This window comes from Anas acuta, chromosome 1 (genome assembly GCF_963932015.1).
Source record: "Anas acuta chromosome 1, bAnaAcu1.1, whole genome shotgun sequence".
NCBI classification, from domain to species: domain Eukaryota; kingdom Metazoa; phylum Chordata; class Aves; order Anseriformes; family Anatidae; genus Anas; species Anas acuta.
Window position 1 is genome coordinate 121,769,818 of NC_088979.1, and position 22,105 is coordinate 121,791,922.

The window sequence follows — 22,105 nt, forward strand, 5'->3', positions numbered from 1 at the left end:
CCAGCCACCCTAGGCAAGGAGAATCAGGGCCTTGAACTGCAGTGTGGACCCGGCTCAAAGAGTTTGTCAACTTCATTATTGTACCTGCAGCCACTGTCTTAATTAGCTTTCTTTGCACAGGAAAACAAAATGCTAAATCTTCTGGCCAGATTCAGCAGGGGGTGGAGAGGCCAAGAGGAGCGTGTCAGGGTAAAAATGTGGGAGTGGAGTGCTAATAAGTCGCTGTATGAGCAGTCTTACTGTTGGGCTTGTCCTGGAAGCTGTTACAGAGGTGACTCCATCTTGTAAAATACAGGGAGGTTATGCTCTGCGGAGTTGCCTTGGGCAGTTACAAACACTTGGAGGCTCAGCCACCTGCCTCTACTCTTTGGGTTCATGCCCTGCCTTGTCCAACAGGGACCTAAACTGCAGGGTACTTGCTGCTCCCAGCTTCTGGGATCTTCAGGAAGATTTAGCCCCTGACACCATCCATTCCTGACTCCCTAAGCAGGTAAAGTCTGCTCTCCCATCCTTCAAGTGTCTGGTGAAGTTCACTTTTGGGAAAGGATGTGCTTTGTTGTGCTCGTCTGCTTACGAAGCAGTATTTGCTTACATGGCCATGGCTCTTCAGGTAATACGTGACAGAATGCAGGTAGCACGTGTTTTTACCTGTGTAGGATAAAAGTCATGAGAAGTTAATAAAGCTGAAAAATATTCTGTGCCACTGGAGATACGTGACTCGCTGTAACTACACCATAATGTAATAGTGGGGAGAGCTGGCATTTCCAAGGATTTTAAGCCCAAATCGTAGAACTACCCCTAATGTATCCCAGTGGATATCAAAAGCTGCGCCTTTTAATGACAGAAAGAGAGAGCTCCTTGCTGTGTTTTGTAGGACACCTCAGAGCAGGTTTTTTACTTTGGCTAGCTTCTCTAAACAGCTTCTAAATGTCTGTTTATGTACTTTTTATTTTGCTTTTCTTAGAATCATTATTGAAAATACTTCGTTTACTGCAAGAGAAGAACTCAGGTGGGAAGAAGTGTTTTCGTCTGTGTACGGCTTTCACTTCTGTGTCCAAAGCCTAGGCAAACTGTAAAAGTAGTAGCTATTTCTTTTTTTAATCCAACTAAGCATTAGCATATACTTCATACAGCTATCCCAGTTCTTAAATTAAGAATTTAGAAGTACAGATGCAGATTTTAAAGTCTTCCAGTTAATACCAATGAATTGCACACACTTAAAGTAAACCCAATTACATGTGACATAAGCATAATTATGTCTTCTGCATCGATTTTTATGAACACAAAGTGCAATTCCCTAATGTCTAGCTTGCATTTGTGAATAGCTGAGGATGCATAACCCAGCAGTGCTATTTGCAGGCTGTCTGATGTGAGCTCCTATTGCACAGTGCTAATGTGCAGAGTTCAGAGGGTGACGTCTAACTAGAGGCAGTGCAAATCACCTGCAGAGGTGGGCTTGCTTGAACCAGGAATGGGCAAAAATCTTCTGGACGTGAAATTGTATTCTTTTAGACTTTTGACTGCTTTTGCAAAACCCTCCTGCTAAACCTTATTTCTGGTATCCTCAGTGGAAGCACAGCTGCTCTGCTGCTGCCTGGCCAGCTCTGTATGTTTTCGTAAAGGTCGCACCCCCTTTTACCTTCCCTATGCATGGAGGATAGAAAGTTGAGATATGTATGATGAGCCTTCCACTTGAAAAGCTGAAACAGATTCTCACTAGGCAAGACCTGGTGGGTTTATTTCTTATCTACCTGATATGCTTTTATTGATTTGAAAACATAAAGATGTACTGTGTCTTCTGATGAACACAAGGCATGAGCTTGCACAACTCTGAGCAATTCATGCAGCACTGGAGAGGGAGCTGAACAAGGTGTTTCTTTGAAATGGAAATGGGGCCATGGCCACACAAACTGCTTGCCTGCTTTTCAAAGCAAACAGAAAAATGAGGGCTGCCTTCTTCACAGCTGTCCTACCTCTGAAACTGTGTGGTGGCTAGACAATGTAAGGCAAGGCTTCAGCTGCTGGTGCAGTGGGCTATGCTGGAAGCCTTGCTCATAAACCAAAGCATCCTTCCTTGGCCCATTGAGGGCAGTCAGAAGGGTATTTCTGTTTTATTAGGTGGTATAAATATGGGTTATGGTCATCTGAGTGTCTGTAACAACAGAGAAAGATGCTGACTGCTAACCTGCTTTTTCATCCCTGACTTTTAATGTCTTCTTCAGTTGTTTTTGTGATTTCCCTGGCAGTGTTGAATGAGCTGGGGACATCAGAGTTCAAGCAAGGAAATTCTAGTTGGTAGCCTTGGGTGATTTTTTGTTGTTGTTATAAAATTAAGGGGGAGTTATTTAGGTTGTTCCTAGTAGAAACTACTAAACTCTTTTCCTCTCATCTACTGCATGTGTTCACTGTGTCTTGTCTAACAGTCAGTTCTGGGTTGGGAACAGGGCTGTGATTCCGGATTAGAGTGGCAGGAATGGGGTGCTTCTTAAATGACCTCTGGATCTTACTAACTGGTTCAGTGACAAACTCTGTTGATCCCTCTGTGGATATTGCCAGCATCTAGGTCAGTCTAAGGGGATGGGCTCCTCTCACCTGGGTTTGGAGATGTCTTGTTTGTTGCCTTCTGCTAACACCTACCTGTTCTCTCCTTTCTCTTTCCACAGGTAGATGCAGTGCGTGTCTATGTGAACAGCAGCTCTGAGAACCTCCAATATCCTGTCCTGTTTGTAGTTCGCCAGCAGAAGGGAGTATTGTCATGGCAGGTCCCACTCATTTTTCGAGGCCTGTAAGTACTAGAGTCTCTTTCTTGTAACACATTGGTCTACCAGTTACATCCAGCACGAGCCTTCCTCTGGTGCTAGCTCTGTCCACTCGTGTGGACAGCTTGGTTGCAAAGCTTGGTCACTGTCAGCTGAACACAGAACGACTGTGATTTGGGAGGTAACCTCATATTTGGCAGCCTGCTTGGTGTCTCAGCTATGTACACACAGTACCAGGGGACATGTCTGCTTTGAACCTACCTGTGTCACCAGTCAGCAGAGTCTGCCAAATGGCGTTGTTATTTCCACAGCTGCTTATGTTGTACTCAAGTTTTTCTTGGCCTCTGGTTTGGACCAGGGCTTGAAAAAGCTCTTGAAAGAGCCCCCTAACTGCTGGGTTATAGTGTATTTTGGGGATAAGATTCTGTTTCTCATACCAAATACAGCTGAGTCTGAGGTTGGGTTTGGAGTATTTTCTTTGTTTTTTGTGAACATGATCCTGTTGTGAAGCTTCAGCAACCTCAGAGGTAGTGGCACTGCAAGTATTGAGACTTTGAAGGCACCTTAGACCATCTGAGATGTGAAACTCCATCATCTAGCTGAAATCCTGGCAGCAGGAAGCCCACAGTGTCTGGTCTGATGCAGGAGGTGGTAACAGCAACACCTGTTCTGAGCTGTTGTTCCTCTCTCTGAAGCCGGCAAATGGCAGATGTGCTAGATCAGCAGTTGGCATGGACAGCCTGGAGGGAAGTGAAATGCTGAGGATGGCCAGCATAACCATGTGCATACCATAAAACAACAACAGAGGTGGAGTTTGAGCTCTGAATAAAAAGCAGAACAATCTGAAAGGCCAAGACCAATAGTTCATTTATGCAGGCAGGGAAAAGTCACATAATTTCTAAAACTGCAGAACAATGTCTTAACTACTGTCTTTCTCTTTCCACCTAACTTTCGCTTCTGTCTTTCCACTGGCTCTTACAGCTACCAGAGGACCTACAATTACCAAGAAGTGAGCCGGACCCTCTGTCCCTCGGAGCCAGCATCTGAGACAGGACCATCTGAACAGATCATATTTGTGGACGTCGCTTCCATGGCACCATTTAATATTGCATATGAGCTGCTAGTGACCAGGCTTGAGAACTTCCAACTTGAGTAAGCTGGAATGTGTGAATGCAAACGCAATTGCTTCATGCATCTGTTGTACAGGCATTTGGTCCATCTATCTACTTTCACCTTCCCTTTCCTTTAGAGAATTTTTATTTATTTTTTATTAATCTGAAAGTACTCTGTGCATATTCCAACTCTGAAAGCTTTAGACTTCAACATGCTGGCATTTCTTTTCTAGGACCAACAAGCCCTTTAACTTCACTGCCAGCCCTTCCCAGCCCCAGGTAAGGAAGAGTCCTGCATGGTGTTGCTTGTGTGTCTTCTCATATCTAAATGGCTCACGTGATCCTTTGTTAGAGATGACAAAAGCCTTACGTGGCTGTGTTGTTTCCCACTTAGGATGCAAGGAGGTTTCCTTCCTGTTGGTCTTTTTTCTGTGGATATAGTGAAGAGGTAGCAGTGCCTCAGATACACTGACTGACATGTTTGGATCCTCTTGCAAAACAACTGAGTGCACCAAAAAGTGTGACTAGAACAAATGAATAGTATCTGCAGTTCAGGAAATTCCAGAAATGTGTAGAGAAGTCCACAGACCATTGGACTATTGCACTTCTTTGGAAGTAAGATGGTGTGCACCAATGTTTTGTTCTAGCCAGCACTGGTTCAGTTACCATGGCAGGACTTGCTAAGATGCAATTCTTCATCAGAGGGAACCAAATCAATAAATGAGCTATACAGCAGAGCTCGAAACCCTATTCCTTATTCAGGGAAGCAAGTCAAGGTGTGAGGTGATAAATGAAATGCCTGATAAATCTGGTTATTAGTTTGGTAGAGAGCTGCACGTCTTGCTGAGCAGCCTTGTTTAGAGTCCTGCAGAAACTACAAGTCCTCCCTTGAATAAAAATGCTGTTGGCATTTCCATATACAATAATAAAGTAATACAGTGGGCTGTGGAGCTGGGAAAGTACGTAATTTACCCAGGCTGCTTGGTACTCCATTTTTGCTGTTGCAATCACTGTTAGTAACATCATCTAGTTTTAGGTTTCCTATTTTCAGGCAAACCAGTTAATCTGGTCTCAAATGTCTTGTGCTGTTTTGCAGATGAATACAATATTTTGCACTACAGAAGCACAGGAGGTGATGACTCTTTTGTACAACCTCACTAATTAGGATTGTAACTTGAATGCGGTGTTTAGGATCTAAACCAGGAATTAGCGTTGTGACTTCAGTCTGTTATTTGTCATGATGAATAATATGAGATTGGTGACTTTAATTACAGGCCAGATGTAGAGAGTGCAAGATGAGTGTTTCTTAGTGGATATAATGCTGTTATTTTTTGTAAATCAAAGTATTAAATAATCTGAAAAAAATAAAATAAAAAAATCTAGACAAGTGTCGTAATAGCATAAAGACTGGAAAAAGACAGGCATAACAATTGCTGAATTGTCACCCAGAACCCAGTTCATGCCTGAGGGTGGAAGAAGAAATTAGATACACTTGTAAAGGTCAGGAGTGTTGTCTGGATGTGTTTATACACTCGCTGTCTGCAGGAGAGAACTGTCAGTCTTGGTACCCTTTATGGTAACTCTGCGTTCTGGTATAAGCATGATTTTAGAAGACAAAGAGAGGGGTCCTCATGAGTGATTTCCTCAAGTTTCTAAAGCTCTCCAAGGGTAGTGCACCTGGGTCATCAGGGAGCTCAGGCTGCCAAAGTCATTGCTTGGCTGAGATAAAATATTGTCAGCTGAAGAAGCCGGCTTGGTGAGTTTTCAGTTTGTGAGGACTTTGTGAGGACTTCAGAGCCCGTGCTCCCTTAGCAGTGGAGTGAGCCTGCTTTAGTAGAAATGGAAAACTAGGGAAAAGCCTGGGTCATTTCTGACTTATCCCTGTCCTTCCAGCTTGGGGTCCTACTTCCTAGGAAGGGGGCAGGGAAATCCAGCTCATTATTGAGTTTTCTGTGACATAAAGGGAGTGCATCTCCTGACCCCACAGACTGTCCTGTGGACTTCCTGAAAGCATGTCCCTGTCTCCAGAAGGGCAACTAAGAATATCAGCAGATGTTGTTTTCTCCCAAATTTTCCAGAGCTATAGCTGAATTATTTTCCAAGCTGAAGTGAGAAGACAACGCCTCCATTGCCTCCCCAACTGTCCTTGAAAACAAAAAAAAATCCAAATCCTACAGTCTAGTGTCAAGCATTCATTTATGAAACTCCTGACTAAGTTCGAGCATTTGACCTAATACTTTTCATTGTCACTCTTTGAGCCAACCCATCTGAGATAAAACTTCATGACATGCTCCATATGTAATGTCCTGACAGTAGTACAGAAACATCTGGAAGTTGCTCTTTGCAATATGAAATGGAACAGACTATAAAAATGAAGTTGGTTTAGCTTGACCAGGTGGAAAAAAGCTTAAGGGGAGCAAAAGCTGTGCTGCATCTTGCTTGTTGGAAATGTCCGTCTAGTGGTGCGCTGTGCGGGGAGGTAAAAGTGCTCTGTACCTTTTTAGTCTTGTCTTCTCTACTGTAAGGTGATAATATTTGAAATCTGATATTTTGTGTAAGCCCACTACATCCAACCCAAAGCCCAGACTGGGCTGTGCAGGTGCCTTAGGGAAGCTCTCAAACTATTGGCAGAGGTGATTTCTGGATTGTAACTCTCAGTACTCTGCTTTCTCCTCAGTATTTTTTGTACAAGTTCCCTCAAGATGTTGATTCAGTCATCATTAAAGTGGTGTCTGATGCAGTCTACCCGTGTTCAGTTGTCTCCGTCCAGGATATTGTGGTAAGTCTGAGGGGAGGAGGGTGAGGAGCTGTCTGCTGTCCTCCTGTGAGAAGCTGCGTGCCCCAACAGGGAGGGCTTCACCCTATCATGGTGGTGGTGAGGGGGATACCTGAAAGAGGAATGAAAGTCCTGCGGGAAGGAGGCAAAGGCAGATACTGAGTTCAAGCAGCTTATCCAGAGATCTTTACTGCAAAACAGTCAGCAAGTTGTTCCTGTACAGCCTGTGCAGAGGGCATTTATTATCATGCTCTCCTCATGAGGTTTAACACCTTACTACCTTGTGGCACAGGTCTGTCTCCCTGTGGGGTGGTGTTGGCTGGGATGCTGGCAGCTGAGGAAGAGGATAGTGCTGTACCCTTGACTCTCGCCCTGGCTCAAGGCAGCATGGGGAACTTCTGATTTCCAGCCATGAGGCCTCTCCTCCTTTCCATTTCAATCTTCTCTCTTCCCTCTTGCAATTATTCATTCCCTTTCCTTGGAAGAGGAAAACAGCTGCTCCCTGCCAAGGGAGGTTGGCTGTAACCTGCAGCTGGGAAATAGCTCCCATTTCTCCTCACTTCCCACCTCCCTGGATGGTGCAGGGACCAGCAGCATGGGATCAGCAAGGCAGAGAGAGGTACAAGATGCCTCAGCTACCAGCTCTGAAATCCCAGCATTTGCCTTTAATACCTGGGGTGGGGAGAGAAATGGGTAACATCAACTCCTGCTTGCATCCCCGTGTTTGAGTGGCAGAAGGGCAGGAGACAAGAGAGTGGCAGGTGATTTTTTCAACTTGGTGTATGGTACAGAGCAGCAAGCATGCAGGTGTTCACCTGAGTGTATGTACTGCCCTGTGGGAGTGGCAGAGAGATCAATCTAACTGAGTCATGATTTGGGATTAAATTGTAGCCCTCTTGTGAGGATGACAAGAGTAGTGAGTGCAGGCAAACAGCATCTTCAGAGCAGCTTTTCTAACTTTTGAACGGGTCCTGGTTGTCTTGTTCCTTTTGTTACCCCACATCCACTTGTGTGCCTGGCTTGACTCTTACTTGTCTGTTGTAGTGCCCAGTGTATGACCTGGACCACAACGTGGAGTTCAACGGTGTTTACCAGTCCATGACAAAGCAGGCAGCCATCACGGTGCAGGTGAGACTGACTTTTGTCCAAGCGATGTTTTTCAGTGGCTTGTCCTCTGTATCCCTAGTTGTCTTCCGTTGATTCCAGGAAGGGTCTCTGCTTTTACTGGATTATAATGGAAAGGAGGGATTTTACCTTGACTGCAAAACCTTGCTTGTGTTTGTTGAGGTAGACGTGTTATGCCTGGGGTGCTGGCACTGTAGGTCAGCATAGCCATGTTGACAGCCTCTGTGAGCAGGTGTCTTCTGTTTGAACCTTTGCTCTTCTCATCTTGAGTGATTTTGGTAGGGCCTTTTAATAAACAAAGCTTCAGGAGATGGTTTATATTAATTAAAATAAATGCTTCAACATTGGTTTGCTTGTACCAGACTAGTGAACTCATCTTATTGTCAGCAAGAATGAGGGGAGCCAGAAGCCAGGTTCTGTCCAGAGCAGGCAGGTCTCTGTAGGGCTGCTGTCTGTGTAGCAATTCAAACCTACCTCTAGCCTTTTGGAGCATCACCTCTGCCTTGTATGGAGGGAGAGGCTCCTTCACTTCTCATGGATCTGTCTTTGTGCAGAGAAAGGACTTCCCAGGTGAGCAGTTCTTCGTTGTGTTTGTCATCAAGCCAGAGGATTATGCCTGTGGGGGTTCTGTGCCTTCTTCCATCCACGGTGAGTTGTGCTGGGGGGTGGATTTGCTTCTTCAATTTGGTGGTGGAGCAGCAGAAATCCTTTGGGTCCTGCCTGTGGGATGGCAATATATGGCACTGCTGGATGCAGCTTTATTCTTTTCCCCACTTCTCTTTCGCTGTATTATTCTCCTGCCTGTGTGGAGGCCCACAGCAGTTCCTGCAAATGGCATTTTCTTACATTGCTATCTTGGGATCTATGACTTGGGGGAGCAGGAAACAGTAATAATTTTTTTAGAAATAATTTTATGAGACTCATTCCAATGCTTTCCCAAGTCAGAAAACAAATGTATCCACCTTCTGGGAAGTGGTCATCACCACTCCTGTGATGTCTGAAACTGGAGTGAGGGTGCAGCTGTCCTCAAAAAAAGTGGAGTTTATTTCAGGTCAGGTACGTTCCTGTCCTCAAAGTCAGGTGGCTTCCTCTCTGTAGGAAAAGTAAGATGGCAATCAGCAGGTATGTTTGACTCCTGTAGCTCCACCACATTACCTGTCCCCTGCCTCCCCTCTCCCTGACCGTCAAAAAAATAATAATCACATTTTGGGTGTCTTATCCTAAAGCTGTCAGCAGAGCTGTACTAGCAGAGTGTGCTAAGCCCTGCTGAAAAACAAGAAGCAGCACTCTGCAGAGAAGTTCATTACCAGGAGAATTTTGGCCAAAGGCAAAAATGATGTCTCAGACTCTGTCTTTACATTTGCGTCTCACAGGAAACGTCAACCGAACCTGGAACCTACAGCGGACAAAGAACCTTCAAGTGACAATCGTGCCCTCTATTAACAGTCAGTGTCTCTGTGCAGAGCAGTGCAGCTTTATGGTGGGGAACTTGGTGCTTCTGTGCTGTCATGGGATGGTGTCATGGGACTGGTTAGCACTGGGGACAAAGAAAGCGGGGAGAGACCTCGCAGAAGGTTCTTGGCATCTCTTCTTGAAGAAAGCACGTGGGTCTGGAGAGCTGTTTGGGGCTGGGTGTTATCAGCAGGCGGTGCTGGGAAGAGCAGGGCAGGCTCCCTGTGCTCTGAGGGCTGACTGCTGCCTTCTCTTTCCCCAGGGTCTGTTTACATCCAGGCCATGTTCTTCAGCTTCCTGAGCTTCCTCTCCTTTTACCTGGGCTCAGTGATCGTTGCTTTTGTGCACTATATCAGGTGAGTCAAGGGGTTTTACAAGAACAGCCTTCTTGTTTCTCTTTATTCTTAGAAGTGCCTCACCCTGCGTGGCGTTTTGGGTGAAAAAGGGCAGCAAGCATCTGAACAGAGCATCTAAACAACCCCCTGATTATTCAGTGGAGTGAATAAAGCTGAACTTGGGCACAACTGCTAAGACACATTGCTCTTGGTGTGGAAAAAGAGTAAAATTCTCCCTGACTGTCCCAGTGTACCCTGTTACTCGGTGGTGGTGGTCTTCCTGAGTGACAACAGGAGTAGAGGGGCAGGAAGGGCACAGCAGCCCAACGGAGAGTTAAGATTTGCCCCTGTAGGGCAGGTAACCACCAGCACATGATGAGCCTTGGTGGGGCAGCAGGCTGTGCCTGTGTCGGCAGTGACAATGGTTAAGCAAATCCTTTGTCCAAAGTGTGGAAGAAGGTTTCTTCTGCATTCCTCCCTGGCCCACTGGGCAAAGGTTGGCATGAGAAGAGCCAAGGAGAGCCTTTGGCAAACAGCAGGCTGGTTTTACATGAACCATGATTATAATGGAGCTTTTCAGGCTAAAGGTGGCAAACTTTTCCACTGCTTCAGAAGAAGGGATCTTAAAAGTGTGGTGCTCTGAAATGCAGTTCCAAGATGCGGGTTTTGGCCTAACTTCAATGATGTTTCGATGAACATCTCACTGGAACAGTTCAATGAAGTTACTTAAGTGTGTGTAGCTCCTGCTACAGTGGATTCTCATGCGCCCATTCCCCCGAGTGGGGCACCTGGGTATCGGAATGTGACTTGAGATTCTCTTCCCAATATACTGAGCAGTGTAGGATGGGATAATGTAACTGGTTGTCCTGCCCCTCATGCATATGAAAGGGGAAAAACTCTGCTGCTTTGGAAATGGGAGAGGTAGCCAGCAAGCAGTCATGGCAGAGACATTTCCAGTAAAAAACAGTACATCTTTCTTTTATTTTTTATTTGTTTTAATTCTTTTGCAGGTTTTTGTTGCTCTCTCTTGGTTTTAGAGCTTGCAGCATTTTGGCCTGTTAGCGTTCTAGATAATTTTGCCATGGCTGGCAGGCAATGGGGTTTGTTGGCTGTTTCATGAGTGCTGTCTGCTCTCTTTTAGGGTTCGGAGGAAGGCTTCATCTGGAAGATTGAGTCCTGAGGATGGTGAGTTCTCTTTTCTGTTGTGTGCCAGCTTTAAGTGAACAAGTCCTAGGCAAGACAGGAGACAGGCAGTCTGTCAAGTACCTTCTCTCTCTTCAACCCTTCTTCCTTCCTTGTACATGTACCACACAGTCTCTGGTGCTAATGAAAGATATTAGAGCTTCCTCTCAGCCCTTACAAGAAAAGGCATTTGAAGCAGGGTCTACCAAACCCTGGTCTGGACCCTTGCTCTGAGGAGCTGGCATTTGGAGGGGTGAAGGAAGGACAAGCCTTAGCCAGACCTAGTTACAGGCTAATGTTCCCAGTGCCAGGTCTGTTCATTTCTAAATAAAGCACTTTGATTTTTGGTTTACTTTTTTCAGCTCTTATGCTTTAAAATTTCCTCTGCCTGGTTTAAGAATGGAGTCTCTCTCTCTGAAATTAAATTTTAATTTGTTTTTAACTGGGGGTTGCAGAGAACCAAGTAAATGAATGACTAATACAGTTAGGTAGTGTTGTTTGTGTTATTTACTTTGGTATTGGATTCTGTTTACTTTATGCTGCACCCACATTTCTACATACTGCAGATTTCTGTGTTATAAAAACCGAGCTGTATCCGAGAGGCTGCTGGTGAAAGATGAACATTTTTGTCACGAGGACAGGGGGCATTGGGCCTCCTGGTGAGGTGTGGGAGGTCGGCTGTTTCATTTTGTTTAAATATTCAGTGCCTTAAAAATAGTTCAAAGCATTGGTCTGAGGGTAAAGAAACATCATCATTTGTACCTCTCTCCTGGGGAACGAGAGGACTTTACAATTTAGCAGCAAGAACTTGAAAGGTTCTTGGTGTGTTCCCTTTTTTAAAAAAAAAAAATAAATCCCTAGCTCCTTCAGTCTCCTAGATTTACTACTTACCATGAGCATAACTGAGCTGTGCTTAAAGGATCAGCTATGCAACTTCACTCTGACCTGGCATTATTCGGGTTAATATTTCTTCAGGCAATTCTGGACATTTGGCTTCTCAAGGGTGGCTTCTTCAGCCACTGAGATCCATGTTTGCATTGCTATGTGACACAAGGTGTGTGTGAAAGGTGGTCTTCATAACCCAATGAGCTGGGAGTGTAAAAATGTGCTTTGAAAACGTTCTAATGTTGAGTGACTGGGGATGGATCCTGCGGGGTGTGCATACATAGACCCAGAGGGTGGGAGACTGGGCTCATAGAGGGGGAGGACTGCTGAACAAGAGGATTGCAATTCCTTCACCATTTCTGGTTTTCCTCCCCGGGGCACCTGCTCTTTCCGTGACTTGTCTTCTTTCCTGTACTCCATACCTCCTTCACGTGCCTGGTGCATACCACAGCCACATCCCTTTCTCTACAGAAGAACGACATCCTGCCTACACGCTCTTCTTTTCCCTGTTGTCTCTTCAGGGTGTGTGTCTGACTGATGCCTATAAACCGATAATTTGCATCTTCCCTGTCCTCCAGATCACCCAGGGCATGCTGGCTTTCTGTTATTTTTTTCTCCTCTTCCCACTCTCTGGAATTTCTTTTCCTCTGTGGTGTCCCTAGCTCTTGTCTTCCCCATCACTCCCTTCCCAGTGAAGAAAGTGTGGGTGGAAGTGCTGAACAACCCGTCTCTGCCCATTGTCTCTGAATATCCTGTGACTCTGGATGCCCCTTTGGGCACTCAGCCAATACCTGGTTTCTGTGGGTAAATTTTTATTTTTTTAATCCCCTGGGACACCTCCCATCCCACACCATCGCTGCCTGGAGGAGACAATAGCTGGAGGAACCACACCTCGGACACTGCATTTACTTTGCTGACTCACTCACACACTGGGAAATGGGACTGAAATTAGTGGGTGAGCTGGGTCCAAAGTGGCTGTGGGGGCTTCTTACATATGTGGCTAATCAAAATGGTGTGAAAATCTGTGTAAGGTGCTAGAGGTGCCTGGAACCGCTGTCTGGAGAGTGGAGTCTGCCTGTGCCTGTGAGTCTGGAAGAGGTCAGGTCCTAGGAAGCTGGAGATGCAGTTTGGGAAGACAGGGGTCATTGCCAAAGGCTTTACACGCTGTCCCATCTCCTTTTGCTGCTGAGTGGCTGCACAACGTTGTGAGGGCAAAGCTTTACGGGCAGCTGGGCCAGTCTTGCTGGCTGCCACCACTGGAAAGCGTGGTCCTATTCCCACTGCTCTGCTCCTTCCCTTTTGGGATGGGGGCATCTGACCCCTCTGTGAGGGGCTCGGCGTGCCGTGTTTGCTGCTGGGTTTGTCTGCAGCCAGTTCAGCCACTGAGCCATGCCCCAGGGGTCAGATACCAGGCAAAAAGAAGGAATGTGGAGCCAGGGGAGGAAAGTTTCAGTGCAGCCTGACTGGGAGGTGCAGCCCTCCATGCTTCAGGTGTGTGTGGGGAGGCAGGCACTTCTCAGCCTTCGGCAGCTTGTCCCTCTTGTCATCAACACAGGATTATTTTCTTTTTTTCATGCAACATTTTTGCTTGGTTAAAACTGTGTAGTAGCTGTCTTGCCAAGGGCTGTCTGACTTTTCCAGGGATAAATGGAGATGGTGATATCTGAATAGATCAATACAGGGGGAAGGGAAGGAGAAGAATTGAAAATTCATAAGGGTGCTCTGAATATTATGAGACTTGCCATAGTATTTGCCAAGTTTTGCAGTGATGTGATCTCTACGGGATGCTGGACAGAGGCTTATGCTTTTGTGAGTCAGACTGGCTGCCTCTGTGGGGAGGCTGAAGGGAAGGTTTTTTTTCATATTGCAAAGCTGGAGTTTCCCCTTTGCACAGTATGCTCTAGAGGGAGACAGGGTGCCATCTGTTAAGAGAAATGCCGCTTTTCCCAAGCCCCTCCAACTCTTCAAGCTGTTTGCATACTCCTCAGAGAGATGCTCTGAAGCTCTGATGTGGAACTAACTGGCTCTTCTGGGTCTCTTCTTGTTGCAGGATCCGGGATCATGACGTCTTCACACCCCATCACATCCAGCACCCCCGAGGGAAGCAGCTATGGTGCTATTGGTACTGTGTCTTCCAGAACTGGGGGCACAGGGAAGGCGCAGATTTGGTGCTTTAGGGCCCCAAGGGAACAAAGCTACGAGCTGCTTTAGTAGCTGCATGCAACTGCTTCCAATGAAATTGCAGCTTGGGGCGAGCCGGGCTGCACTTTGGGGGGAAGGAGGGAGAGGGGTAAGGAAGGGTCCACCAAAAAAGTGCCAAATCTCTCGAAGAGGTGCCCAAAGAGTCGCTGTCACTGGAAATGTCCAAGCCTCAAAGAGTTTACCTATGTCACTCTGTTTCTGACCCCTGAACAGCCTGATTGTATTTTTAGAGCTTTCTGGCTGGTCTCAGACTTCCAGTTTTCAGAGCCCAGGCTACTAAAGAGGAGATAATGTTAGAGATGAAAAGTAGTAGGGTAAAAGCAGGGGAGAAAATAAAAAAGGAATACTGGGGAAAGGAGGTGGGAGGGACAAGGAACAGGAGGAACAGAGATGGTCCTTGAAAGTGCTCTCCGCTGATACCTGAGACTTTTAGGGAGGTTTGTGATCATGGAAAAATGTGATCCCTGAATAATCACATCAGCTCTTCCCAGTGTATCGCTGCTGATATCTGGGCATCCTCCTTGCTGTCGTGCATAGAGGGATTCGGCCTTCACCCTGCATGTTTCCTTCTTCCTGCTGTGCTCCAGATGAGTCTAGCTCCAGTGGTGGACGGCAGTTGTCTTCTCCTGAGCGTGGGCCACCAGCTGGTTCTGACACAGACAGTTCTGTGGAGGAGGAGAGCGACTTCGACACCATGCCAGAAATTGAAAGCGACAAGAACGTCATCCGCACTAAGGTATGGCTGCTGCTGGGGCCGTGGACACAGCTGGGCTGGGACCAACACTGATTTCAGAGTCACTCTCCAGGGATTTTCAGTTTCCACTTTTGTAGAACTTGTTCAACACAGAATCAAGGGATTCTTGATGAGCAAAGGAGCTCTTACATTGCTATGTAAAAACGGTGTAAATTGCACCAAGCTGCATGTTTTCTAAGTGTGTCAAGATTTTCTACTGGCTTTTTCATTAGTTCTTCTCTGTTTTTTCTTCTCTATTTTTTCTCTCACTGATGTTTTAGGTATTCCTCTATCTGTCAGACTTGTCCAGGAAGGACCGAAGGATTGTCAGCAAAAAATACAAAATTTATTTTTGGTAAGGAGAAGACAAACTGGCAAGGCCCAAGCTTGGGACCAAGTCTCTGGTTGTTGACTCCCCATCCACATCCACACGCTCATCTTTAGAACCACAGTTTAGGCCTGAGGATATTCTTTGAGCTGTCCCGTTACACCCTTTTCTAACCAGTAACTGCAGATCCCACGTACCTGAAAGGAGGGTGTTTGTGGAGCAGTGCACACACGATCCTGGCAATGGTCACTGGTTTGCATTAACTTCTCTAAAGTGTGGTAACAAGCAATGAACTAGAACGTAATGGGGAAGGGGGAACTGATCTGTGGCCAGTGGGATCACAGAATCACAGAATTTCTAGGTTGGAAAAGACCTCAAGATCATCGAGTCCAACCTCTGACCTAACACCAACAGTCCCCACTAAACCATATCCCCAAGCTCTACATCTAAACGTCTTTTAAAGACTTCCAGGGATGGTGACTACACCACCTCCCTGGACGGCCTGTTCCAATGTCTAACAAAATGAGGAATTTCAAATGAGGATGAGGAAGGTGGTTTTCCCCCTTTGCTCTGCTTTCCCCACCCCACCTGGAATACTGCAGGAAGGGGTCCCCAGCACGAGAGAGACATTGATCTATTTGAGTGGGTCCAGAGGAGGGCCAGAGAAATCATCAGAGGGCTGGAGCACGTCTCCTATGAAGAAACACTGAGGGAGTTGGGGTTGTTCAGGCTGGAACTAGATCTTTAAGGTCCCTTCCAACCCAAATCATTCAATGATTCAGTATTCAAACACGCAAGCTTGTGGTGCACATCCTGGCTTTTCTTGTGCCCGTGGTGTTTGCCTCCTGTTTGCCTTAGTTCGTTTGTTCTTCTGCTTCAGGGGGATCACAACCAGAGCTGGTGTAAAGCTGTGGCAGGGAGAGAAGGGCCTGTGCCCTTAGGCACTGGGATGTTCCTGCTGCTCCACCAGCCCTGTGAGGTTCTGTGCTGGGGGTGCAGTGATGGTGTTGGTGTGTAACTGCTGCTTCTGCCTCCTCTCTGCAGGAACATCATCACCATCGCCGTGTTTTATGCCCTGCCCGTCATCCAGCTTGTCATCACCTACCAGACGGTGCGTTGGCCTTTGTGGGCTGTCCCCAGGGCTTGGGGTCATCCTGCCTTTAAACGTGCTCCGTGGCTGCACGGTGCAAGGGTGACAGCTGCAGTAAAATTGGGGTCACCGAGGAATCCTGCTCTGTCTTTGAGGAGCAGTTTACTTTAGCTGCTCTCTGTACCAGGTTTTGATCACTGTTGCTAGCTTGTTATTCTGCTGCAGTTGTTCTGCTATTTCTGCATGGTAAGCAGGGATTGCAGCTCTCTGCTCCTCTGTTTTCCTTATCCTCCGATGCCTCATTTAGGGCCTATTTCATTTTAGAGGCAGGAGGAACCTGTTGTTATCTCTGAAAGACAACCGAAAGCAAGTACAATTTGCTATGATACGAGTGATTTCTTCCAGTCCTTGCTTTCCTACTGTTATTCAGAGATTTGCAAGCGGATCTGTTTCTCCTCCATCTCTGTCAGTGCTGTCTGGTGAAAGCACACCGTGTTTTCTCCAAAAAACGCTGTCAGGTCTGTGGCCTGTAGCAACATCTTGCCCCCCATAAAAGCTTTGCCTGCAGATGTTGGTACTCCCCGTGCCAGTGCTACTGCTAGGCTGCCTCCTGGTCCCTACATGCCTCTTTACATCTGACTCCACAGTGACTTTCTTCTCAAACACTGGCACTTGGTCCCTGCTCTGCCCCAAGTACTGAAGCTAGGCGAAGAGAACAAAACTGACCAGCTGGGTTTCAAGCCAGTCAAGGGCTCAGCCAACAGCAGCTCACCCCAGTCCTGTCGGAAGCACCCTGAGCTGCTGCCACAAGCTGTGCTGCTTTTCAAGACCTTGTGGATCCTGAGCTACAGTGGCTCATGAAAAGCTGCAAAGTGTAGTGGCTGCAGAGCTGCCGTACATGCAATTTGTCACTTACACCTTGTAAATGTGCTGTGTTTGCACAGCACAAATGCCTCCAAGCAGGGAGGATTTGCTAACATCAGGTCTCCCACCTCCTTTCTGTGCAGGTGGTGAATGTGACAGGCAATCAGGACATCTGCTACTACAACTTTCTGTGTGCTCATCCCCTCGGGGTGCTGAGGTGAGTGAGCCCTGTGGTCACTGCATTATGTATCCAGGGTGCTCATGCTGTGTGCAGGTTGGGGTTTTATCCTTACAAGGTTCACACTGACCATGCTGATAAGACCTGCTGAGAGTTTAGGGCTCTAAACAGAGTCCTCCTGAGTTTCTGTTGAGCTCAGCAGTGGCTGAGCAGTTCAGATCAAAGCAGCCTTTCTCTGACCTAATATTGGACTGCAAAGAGAACCCAGAGTTGGGAATCTCACAAAAAAAAAGTGTTAAATCTACCAAGGCAGATGAACTACTCGACCTGAAATTATAATCCAGTGTGTAAAACCGGCAGGTGTTTGGCAGCTGCTGAGGTGGAAGATGGGGAGGTAAGGGGGGACAAAATAGATTCAGCTTATTGTGGCCTGGGGTTCAGCCTCCTGCTGCTAAACTTGTCCCTGTCTTAAACTTTCTTCTTTCCTGCAGTGCCTTCAACAACATCCTCAGCAATGTGGGCCACACGCTGCTGGGTTTCCTCTTCCTCCTCATTGTGCTGCGCAGAGACATCCTCCACCGTCGGGCCATGGAGATGAAAGATATCTATACCCTGGTAGGGAACATGGTTGCGTGGGGCCACGTGGAGGGAGGAAGGGAAGGCAGGGTGAATTTGACAACCAGAGCATGGATGGTGGTTTTCAGTTAGCCTTCCTTGCTGGAGGATTGAATCCTCCTCTTCTTCCTTCCTTGAAAAAGGGTGGAGGTGAGACGTGTTCCTGCACACCCCCCCACTTTGCTGCTCGCAGTGTGTTTGTGTTGCTGTGGTTACCCAGCCTGGACTTGCAAAGACAGGGAGATGAGCAGAGGAACAACTCCTGTGGCTGTGGCTCTTCCCCTGGTGTTTGCTGTGGAAGAACAGGGACAGAGGTCTGGGAGCACATCTGGATCCCTGTTTTGTCCCATGATGTGGCAGTGGGGAGAAACATCTGTCTTCTAGAAAGCAGTAGCAAGAAGACACAAAGCATTGTATGCTAATCCAGAGGAGTTTGGCTCTTCAAGCTCTGAAGCAGAGCTCATTGTAGGCAGAACCTTTGCAGTCTCTTCAGTATGTCCTGGGAGATGATGGAGGAAATCTGCAGCCCTGTGGGCGGTCATGCTGGTGATTTCTGGAGAGAGACAGCTCTTTGGCTGGCTTGGTAGCAAGTAAAGGCCTTTAGCAGATTTAGGGATCTGGTGCTTATAGGCTTTCAGATGAGATCCTGATGGAGATGCCTTCTCAGCTGTGTTGATGGACTCTGCTACCCAGGTGCCTTTAACCCCTCACTGACCACAAGAGCAAGGCTGCTCTTCTGGGTCCCCGTTTTTCTCTGTTTTGTGCAGGATGTAGCACAGCACAGCGACAGGGCAGTGACGTTTTGGTCTCAAGGTGTCAGTGACAAGGTCATCTGAGCTCTTCAAACCAGAGGCTTGTGTGGTTAACGTGGATTTGCTGCCTGTGGATCCTACCAGCCACGCAGTGTGGCTACAATTGCACACAGGTTGAAGGACACATGTGGGGGCTAGGAGGGATGAGGTGATGGAGAATGAAACTTTGCTTGTAATCAGGATGGTGAGGACACTTTCTGTACAGCTCTGTTCTCTTACAGGACTATGGGATCCCGAAGCATTTTGGTCTCTTTTATGCTATGGGCATCGCTCTGATGATGGAAGGCGTGCTCAGTGCCTGTTACCATGTCTGCCCTAACTACTCCAATTTCCAGTTTGGTAAGCTGAGTTGCCTTTTCCTTCTTGTACTGGAAGTAGGGTAGGTCATGCTCTGTCTCCTCTTGAATTGAGCCTGTTTCAGGGCTCAGTCAGGAGGTAGAGAGGCTTTGGATGATGGGGATTAATTCATTTTGGCCTCCTCTCCAGACCTTGGGACTCTGGTAGTGTGCTCTTGGCATGAATACCCCTTGCCTTTGCTGCTCAGAGCCTGAAGATAGCAAGTGCACAGCCTGAGTGGCCAAGTGCTCAAGCCCAGGAAGCCTCTGTCTGCCACTGCAGTGGAAACTTTCCTCTATGGGGCCCCTTCACCTTCCTGGAGTAGAGGAGGCTTGGGGAGAAAGGGGAAATCTTGCCTGCATGCATAAATTTCAGATGAGAGGGAATGAAGGCAATGCAACCACGCTGTTCTCGAAGGTGCCCAGTGACAGGACGAGGACAGGAAACTCCATTCAAACGCAAGAAAATGTTGTTGTTTTTTTTTTGTAACTGGGAGGGTTGTAAAACACTGGAATGGGGTTGCTGAGAGTTTTTTGTTGCCCCGGAGCATGGTAAGTGTGCTGCAAGACAGCAAAGCACAAGCTGCTGAATGATGCAGAGCAGCATCAGGGATTCGTGACAGCTGGCTTTGGGTTTGACCCTGCTGCCCCATTTCTCTGCACATCCTTTGAGCAGCTTTCTCAGCCTGCTGGCGGTACCTGCTTTTACTTTGTATTGTGTTCCTTCCATAGACACCTCCTTCATGTACATGATCGCAGGACTCTGCATGCTTAAGCTCTACCAGACTCGCCACCCAGACATCAATGCCAGCGCCTACTCTGCCTATGCCTCGTTTGCTGTGGTCATCTGTCTGGCTGTCCTTGGAGTGGTATGGCTCCCTCTTACCTATGGGCAAAGAACAGGGGAGAGCAGCAGAGCTGGGTAAAAGTGTGTTAAGCAGCTGCTAGAATTGGAATTTCTGGTGCTTTTGTCTTTTTCCTCCTTTTTTTCCCTGGTCTCACAGGGATGGGAAGGGCACAGTTCCCCTAGGTGCACTCCTTTTCAGGCTTTGCCCTCTACATGCCCTCCTTCTCAAGGGGGAAATTCATGCATCAAGGTGTCTGTACAGGCACATGGCTGGTGAACTTGAGGATTTCCAAGAATCTCTTGATAACTTTACTAGATTTGCACAAACACCATTCAAAACAGGTTCAAAACCTTACATTTTTATTATGGGATGCTATATGTTTTTTTGTGAGATATTTTTGAAGTTGCAGGGTGGAGCTTATAAGCTGCATGTCTCTCTTGCTCCATTCATGCAGAGGCTTTCTGCTTGCTTTTTTTCTCAATGCAAAAGGAAAAGTTCAGGCATGTGCTGTGGCCCCAGGGGAGGGGAATGTGTGGTCACAGCCTGCCAGCAGACTGGAGTTTCTGGACTCTTCAATGTATAACTGAAATATTAATGTTTATTAATATTTTTGTGCAGCGTTTTGTGCAGTAATAGCTTTGTGCAGCGTTAACTTGCATTGATAGGTCACTTCCAGTCTTAAAATAAACCAAAAGCCTACAATTACCCGCAGAGCAGCTTTATACTTTTGGGATTGCAGTAGTGCACTTGGTGTGCTGGTAATGGTTGTTTAAAGTAATGCTTGGTTCTCTGACTGCATCTGTAAAATCCAGCTCCTGACCAGAGAGCTGCTGCCCAGCTTGGCAGCGAGAGCTTGCCTGATCTGGGACTCCCTGTATTTCTGTTCCCTGAGCCAGCTGCAATCCTTCTGAGCTGTCACCCTTGTCTGAAGGGACATTCAGGAAGAACAGCCCATCCTCCTGAAGTGCTGAGCTCCTCTCGCTCTCCTGAGCTATGCTTGGATTTATAGATCTGTTTTGGCTTAGAGGATTTGGGGGTTTCTCTTCTGTGCTCAGTGGGGTTGTCTAACGCACCGTGGTGACACAGGAGAGAAAGGGATCACCCTGCTGGTAACAGGGCTCAGTTTGCTTTTAACATGTCTTTGCTTTCTTTCAGGTGTTTGGGAAAAACGGTATGTGGTTTTGGGTCATTTTCTCGATGATCCATGTTCTGGCCTCACTGGCTCTCAGCACGCAGATCTACTACATGGGCCGCTTCAAGATCGGTGAGTGCTGTGGCTGAGCCCTCTTCCCCTGGGGCGTGCAGGTGCCTCCTGCTCAAACCCACGTGAGCCACCTCTGTGGCATTTGGTGCAATTGTGAGGCCAGCCCTGTGGTGTGCTCTTTATGTTCTGGGTTATCCTGTCCTCTCCCTCATCTGTTGCGCTTCCTGGCCTCTCAAGTCCTCATCCTGCTGCTTCCCAGACATGGGAATCAGCAGGACCCAGCTGCCCTGTGGTGCCAAAAGAGCTGGGCCTGCCATACTGCTGCAGCTCTCCCTGGTGCTATGCTCAGGGGGGTGAGCCAGATAAACCCCCCTCGTGGGGTGAGAGGGAGGAGGTTTGGGGGTCCTGGTTCTCGTGCTCTGCTTACAAACATGTTTCTCCTTCCTCTTCTGCTCCTGTCTGCCTCAGATGGCCCCGATTCAGGTAACTGGGAGCAGCTCCCATTCTTCTCTGAACTGACTGAACAGCAGCTGAGCGGCTGGGGATGCATGGATGTGAGGGGTGGGCAGGCCCAGGTGCCACCTGGAGAAGTGAAGTCGGTTTGGCAGCGGCTGTGCTGCTCCTCAGCAGGAAGGGGACAGTGTAGCACAGGAGAGCTCTCATCTTGGCACAAGAGCCTTCTCGAGCTCCACATTTGTGACTTAAGAGGGGTGTTCATGTGCATGCGTGTCTGTCCATCCCCACTGCCCCTGCTGGCTTGCCAGTGAAGTTTTCACAAGGATTTTTGGGAGCAGGAGTGGCTTGAGCTTGTTCCATGGGAAGTACTTTTCCCCTTCCTACATACGCATCTGCCCTAAAGAGACACGGCTGCAAAGCCAAGCTGTGTAAGCGGGATGTTGGGTTTTTAACCTGTTGTTTTGGCCAAACATTGTCGACATCCCCTAGTGGCTGCCCTTCTGCTCAGCAAGGGCTGCTCCCAGAGGGCAAGAAATGAATGTGTGGACACCCTGACCTCCACGCTCTGGGTCCTCTGTTAGCCAGGGGGTGCCAGCCTCTTTCTCCTGTGGGCACTTTGAAGCTCACTCTGTCCTCTTCTTTGGCAGACCTGGGGATATTTCGTCGGGCAGCAATGGTGCTGTACACAGACTGTATCCAGCAGTGCAGCCGGCCGATGTACATGGTAGGTGATTCCTCACATCGCAACACCTCCCTCAGCATTTGGTCACCTTCCAGGGTACAGAAGGAAGGGTTGTGACTATCTGCAGAAGTG

The 22,105-nt window shown here is 47.5% G+C and overlaps 1 protein-coding gene across 3 annotated transcripts in view; it reads left to right on the plus strand.

Annotated features, from left to right (window-relative positions):
• The window catches only part of SIDT1 (SID1 transmembrane family member 1), a 37,403-nt gene that overhangs the window by 11,260 nt on the left and 4,038 nt on the right, over positions 1 to 22,105 (plus strand). For 2 of the 3 annotated variants that reach the window (XM_068698594.1, XM_068698609.1), the window contains exons 2-21: positions 2,664 to 2,785; positions 3,741 to 3,911; positions 4,105 to 4,150; positions 6,549 to 6,650; positions 7,692 to 7,775; positions 8,327 to 8,420; positions 9,146 to 9,217; positions 9,487 to 9,580; positions 10,701 to 10,744; positions 13,677 to 13,748; positions 14,416 to 14,564; positions 14,843 to 14,916; positions 15,934 to 16,000; positions 16,987 to 17,060; positions 17,513 to 17,636; positions 18,670 to 18,787; positions 19,516 to 19,652; positions 20,787 to 20,895; positions 21,304 to 21,318; positions 21,939 to 22,015. In XM_068698594.1, the coding sequence (XP_068554695.1) occupies positions 2,664 to 2,785; positions 3,741 to 3,911; positions 4,105 to 4,150; positions 6,549 to 6,650; positions 7,692 to 7,775; positions 8,327 to 8,420; positions 9,146 to 9,217; positions 9,487 to 9,580; positions 10,701 to 10,744; positions 13,677 to 13,748; positions 14,416 to 14,564; positions 14,843 to 14,916; positions 15,934 to 16,000; positions 16,987 to 17,060; positions 17,513 to 17,636; positions 18,670 to 18,787; positions 19,516 to 19,652; positions 20,787 to 20,895; positions 21,304 to 21,318; positions 21,939 to 22,015 (1,845 nt within the window). The remainder of the gene's footprint in view (positions 1 to 2,663; positions 2,786 to 3,740; positions 3,912 to 4,104; positions 4,151 to 6,548; positions 6,651 to 7,691; positions 7,776 to 8,326; positions 8,421 to 9,145; positions 9,218 to 9,486; positions 9,581 to 10,700; positions 10,745 to 13,676; positions 13,749 to 14,415; positions 14,565 to 14,842; positions 14,917 to 15,933; positions 16,001 to 16,986; positions 17,061 to 17,512; positions 17,637 to 18,669; positions 18,788 to 19,515; positions 19,653 to 20,786; positions 20,896 to 21,303; positions 21,319 to 21,938; positions 22,016 to 22,105) is intronic. The other variant, XM_068698603.1, reaches the window with a different exon arrangement.